This window comes from Dipodomys spectabilis, unplaced genomic scaffold, assembly GCF_019054845.1.
Source record: "Dipodomys spectabilis isolate Male_0828 unplaced genomic scaffold, ASM1905484v1 ptg000190l, whole genome shotgun sequence".
NCBI lineage: Eukaryota > Metazoa > Chordata > Mammalia > Rodentia > Heteromyidae > Dipodomys > Dipodomys spectabilis.
Window position 1 is genome coordinate 6785129 of NW_024870867.1, and position 4863 is coordinate 6789991.

Genomic DNA, 4863 nt, shown 5'->3' on the forward strand with positions numbered 1-4863 from the left:
GATCAATTAGTTTGCAGAATCTGCAAACATTTAAGTGTAGTGACAGGAGTATTTATTAACAATTAACAATATTACCTTCAGGAAATACACAAAGGCCAAAGTTAGTTAGAGTTTCACTTGGACAATTTATTTAATACATGGGTTTTGGTGACCCAGTTATTACGAAATATAGAATTCTCACTTTAACTATGCCTGAACTGCCAGCAAATGCAAATAAGTACATGCTCCATTAAATTAAATGTCATCCAACATTTATCAAATATTGTCTTAGTTACAGTTTGATACCTATCTAAATTCATATTCGAGCAAAACTAGGCCCCGAAAGTGCGTTTGTGGCTCTGCACCTCCAGAAATGAGTTAAAAAAAAAAAAAGACCTGCAGCTCATCAGAACCACAACAATAATTCTTAAAATTTTCTTGTGACAAAAAAAATCAAGTTTACTTCAATATATTTTCAAATATTTACTGGAAGTAATGTACAAGAAAAATACTATACAAAATCGTCTCCTGGACAACTGTACCTCACACCTTCACACTGGTGGAGTTAATTGTGTAACTAATCTAGAACGATTCTCCAGTTGTACAAACCATTAGGTTCAGATACTTTGTACAAAGGTGTTTGTTTCTCTCTCTCTCTTTCTCTCTCTCTCTTTCTCTCTCTCCCCCTCAATTTCTCTCTTTTGGCATTTAAACTACAGCCTCTGAAATAAATGATAGGTTTCTTCACTTGATTAGAAGTTTAAAACACACACAAAGTTAAACCCTAAAAATTTTCAAAGAGTTGCAAAACTTTACAGAAATGAGTACTATACAAATTGACCGCTAGAATTTAAAAAAAGAAATGAGACTATACAGGGGAATGGTGGGAAACGAGGTAGAAAAGGACAAACGCAAAGATAGTAATCTGATCTCACCGGAAAGGGTATTTTTGCATAAGAAAAAGACACGTACCTCATCCTTACCCCCCACCTCCACCCCAGAAGTTAAGTTAATGTGATCAAAATAACTTTGGGATCAATATTAGCAGTTTTGAAAGATGTATACACTACTAGGGGAAAGACTATCCAGAAACTAAGTGAAAGGTTGAAATTTTTTCCCCCTTAGATCTTTCCGTTTGAGAAAAAAAAACATTATTATAAAGATGAAAGAAGATGGCTGTGGTAGCGATTCTCTAAGACAACGTTTGCTAAAACTTGCATTGGTTTCCACCTCAGGGAACAAAGGAAAAGGGGCCAGAGCTGATGGGGGCGGGGCGGGGGGGGTCTCTAACCTCGGCAAACTCCGGGTCTAGGTGCTGCTAGACCAGCACCCCGCCGAGCTCCGCAGCGGCCCAGCAGGGTGCTTTTTAAAGCCGAGGCGCCCGGGACTCCGAGACGGAATCGAGGGGGTGGCCATGCCGAGGGGGAGTGGGTAGGGGTGGAGGGAATGCCGGGCCAGGCCCTCACCCTCCCCACGGCAGGGGCTCCAACTTGATCAGCCGAGTGGCTCCGGCCGGTGCGGAAGCCCAGGGCCTCCACAGCACCGAATCCATCCAGATGTAACTCCAGAGGCCGCTGCCCTCCAAAAAGTGAGGCCAACTGGGTCTGGAGTTGGAAGGCGAGGAGATTCGATTCTGGCTGCACCAGGATCGGGCAGTAACTAAGAGGGTAGAGAAGGAAGGTCGGGGCCTGGGACACAGATGCGAGTTAGGTACACGTCCCTTTGCAAAGTTAAGTCAGGAGGAAAGACATGGAGCGACTAGAGAGACAGAGGCAGAGACGTAGAGACACAGACCGAGAGAGCGAGCAGGGTGCAGTGGAGAGAGGCCGGAGTGGAAGCCAAGACAGACCTGCCCCCCCTCCAGTGGACCCAGGTGCGGGGACAGGTGCGGGGACCCGGTACACCTCACTCTAGGCCGTTGCGGTGCCCGGGCTCCGGGGGCTGCAACAGCTCCGGGGAGTGGCAGGGCGGGCTGCCCGCCGCGCTGTGCTCGCTGTCGGTGTCGCTTCCCTTCTTGCCGCCGCTGCCCGAGCCCGCCGAGCCGGCCCCGCCGCCGCTGTGCGTCTTCACGTGCTTGCTCAGGTGGTCGCTGCGCATGAAGCGCTTGTTGCAGACGGGGCAGGCGAAGCGCTTCTCGCCGGTGTGGGTCCTCAGGTGCCGCTGCAGCTCGTCCGAGCGCGTGAAGCGCTTCCCGCAGAAGAGCCAGTTGCACACGAAGGGCCGCTCGCCCGTGTGCCAGCGCAGGTGCGCCTTCAGATGCGACGTCTTGCCGTACACCTTGCCGCAGCCCGGGATGTGGCAGCTGTGCAGGCCCTTGCGCCGCAGGCTCGCCCCGGCGGGGCCCAGCCGCTCCGCCTCCTGGCAGTTGGGGCAATCGCAGGTGGCCCGGCCCGAGTAGCGGCGGGCGGAGGAGCGCGGGGAGCCGCCCAGAGGCGCCGACGGCCCGGCGCTCAGCATGGAGCTCCCCGCGCCGGCCAGCGGCGACGGGGCCGAGTCCGGGTACGAGCCCGGCAGCACCGGCTTGAAGCCGTCCATGAGATGCTGGCCCGCGGGGCTGAGCAGGTGCGAGGAGGCACCGCTGCTGAAGGCCGAGTGACTCAGGCCCGAGTAATCCGAGTTGTAGCCTCCGAGCGGGGAATGCAGCGAGGTCTGGAGCCCCCCGGCGGCCGGGTGCAGCGAGCCGGGCAGCGCCGCCGCACCGTTCGGGTTCTGCACGTCGATCCAGCCGGCGCCCACATCCCACCAGCTGGAGGCGCCGGCGGAGCCCACGTCGCCCGCAGCCCCCAGGCCCGGGTGTGAGGGCTTGAACCACGACTCGTAGGGGTGCGCCATGCCCACGCGCGGGTAGATGCCCTGCAGCCCGTCCACCGAGGTGTGCACCTTGGAGATGAAGACGGGCTGGTGCGAGCCGTCCTGCGTGTGCGCCGACGAGCCGCCGCCGCCGCCTCCCCCGCCGCCGCCGCTGCCCCCCGACACGCCGGGAGCCTGGAACACCGAGTAGTCGTTGGCGAAGGGCGAGCTGGAGGCGGCGGCCGCGGCGGCGGCGGCGGCGGCCGCGGCGCTGCTGGAAGTGAGCGAGAAGGCGCTGGAGCCCGGGGAGCCGCCGCAGCTGAACGAATCGGACACCAGGGCCGCGGCCGCCGCCGCCGCCGCCGCCGCCGCGGCCGCCGCCGAGGACGAGCCGCCGTTCCGGGAGGCGCCCGACACGCCGAAGCTGGAGAGGCTGGAGCCCACGACGTTGCAGCTGCCGGAGGACGAGGACGAGGAGCGTTTCCAAGGATGGAAACCTTTCCCGAAGGAAGAAGAGCTGTCCGAGAGGGAGGAGGGAGACGGGCTGGGGCTGCCGATCTTGTTACAGGTAGCCGCAAGCATGGCCAGAGGAGTGGATCCCAACCTCGGTTCTTCCTGCGACAAGGAGGAAGGGAGACGGGTGGGGGAGGGGAGGTGGGCAAAGGGCCGGTGGGGGAGGGAGGGAGGGAAGAAACGCGCGTTAGTCCTCCGATCGCCTCCCAGACGCCCCCACTGCACCCCGTCTCTGGTTGCGGCGCGCCCGCCACCAACTCACCTGACACCCCCAACAGCCCCGGCGCCCGGCTGCTTGCTACTCTACAGGAAGGGACAAGTTGGGCGGCCGGCGTCTGATTCGGGAGCCAAGCGCCACGCTAAGGAAGAGTTTGACAAGTAATCTCACCTAAAACAACACTCGTGCGCACACACGGCCCCAGACACTTTGAAACAAACCAGCAAAAACTCCAGATCGGGAAGGAAGTTTCCTTGGCCGAGAAACCTGGGGAAACCATTGGATTGCTTTTTAAGAAGGCTTCTCCGGTAATCCGGAGAGAGCTTTGAAAATCCTGCCCCGCTGCGCGCGCCCCCCTCCCCCGAAAAAGAAAAAAAAAAAAAACAACATTCTGGGTTGTTTCTTCAAGGCCAAAAGGGGTCAAACTGCGAGGTTTCACTCGCCACTCCTTTCCTTGATATTTTATTTTCTGTCTGAATTTTCTCTTTTTTTGGAAGTACATCTACAATAATAGAAACAAAACGAGTTCAACATACCTGCGACACAGGACGGACTGCGGGATTTTTTTTTTTAAGGGGAAGGGAAGAATCTGCAGTTTGCCCAGGAAGAAAAACTTGCTCTCTTTACCACAGCCACCACCACCACCACCACCCACCACCACCCCCTCCCCAAATCGTCGCCTATAAAATGGGCTGGGCTCAGGTCCCCAGGGCAGGGAGCGGCCAGGCGCTGCGAGGTGGCTGGTCTAAATGCCCTTCGAACCTTTCACAGTGCTGAAAAACGTGACTCGGCCCCCCTCTCCCCCTCTTTCTTTTCTCCAAACTCACTTGTATTTAAAAGAGGTGGGGAGGGGGAACGGACGCTCTCAATGGAGAGACTGATAGCCCGTGGCCTGGCCGGGGCGACTTTAACCCCCTCCGATCAGCAATAAAAGGAAACTAATTAAACCAGCAAGAGAAAATCCTGAGACTCACCCCTAGAAGTGAAGTTGCCATCACACAAAAGTGCCCTCCTCCTCTCAGAGGATCTTTTTTATATTGATAAATCAGAGGCTGTGTTTTTTTTAGAGGTGTGCAATACAATGATCAGTTCCGCCCATTCCACCACAATTGTAGCTCCCTCTCTGGCTTTGAAGTGCCGCGGAGGCGCGGCCAGCCAATCTGCGTCCTCGCCGGGCCGCGCCGCGCGCGCGCCGTGAGGTCATCGGCGCCGTCGCCGGCCGCTGGGGCCGCGGGAGGGAGGAGAGGAGGGGAGGGGGCGGGGGTGACTGCGTGTGTTACCGAGTGTGTGTGCGTGTGTGCAATAGTGTAACTGCAAGTGTGACCAAACCTCGGAGATCACAGGCGGAAATGAGGAGGGGTGGG

The 4863-nt window shown here is 56.8% G+C and overlaps 1 protein-coding gene across 1 annotated transcript; it reads right to left on the reverse strand.

Annotated features, from left to right (window-relative positions):
- Nucleotides 1-1867: 1867 nt before the first annotated feature.
- Sp8 (Sp8 transcription factor) lies at nt 1868-4494 on the reverse strand. The gene is made up of 2 exons (XM_042695842.1): nt 4474-4494; nt 1868-3384 (listed from the first exon to the last, which is right to left on the reverse strand). Exons 1-2 carry the CDS (start codon nt 4492-4494, stop codon nt 1885-1887), a joined length of 1521 nt encoding a protein of 506 aa, XP_042551776.1. The 3' UTR covers nt 1868-1884.
- Nucleotides 4495-4863: the final 369 nt, after the last annotated feature.

Excerpts from the sequence above, each read along its gene's own strand:
- Sp8 (XM_042695842.1), bottom strand. The coding sequence starts at position 4,494 with ATGGCAACTTCACTTCTAGGG. Across the intron at positions 3,385-4,473 it reads TGGCAACTTCACTTCTAGGG|GAAGAACCGAGGTTGGGATC; the intron begins GTGAGTCTCAGG and ends TCCTTGTCGCAG.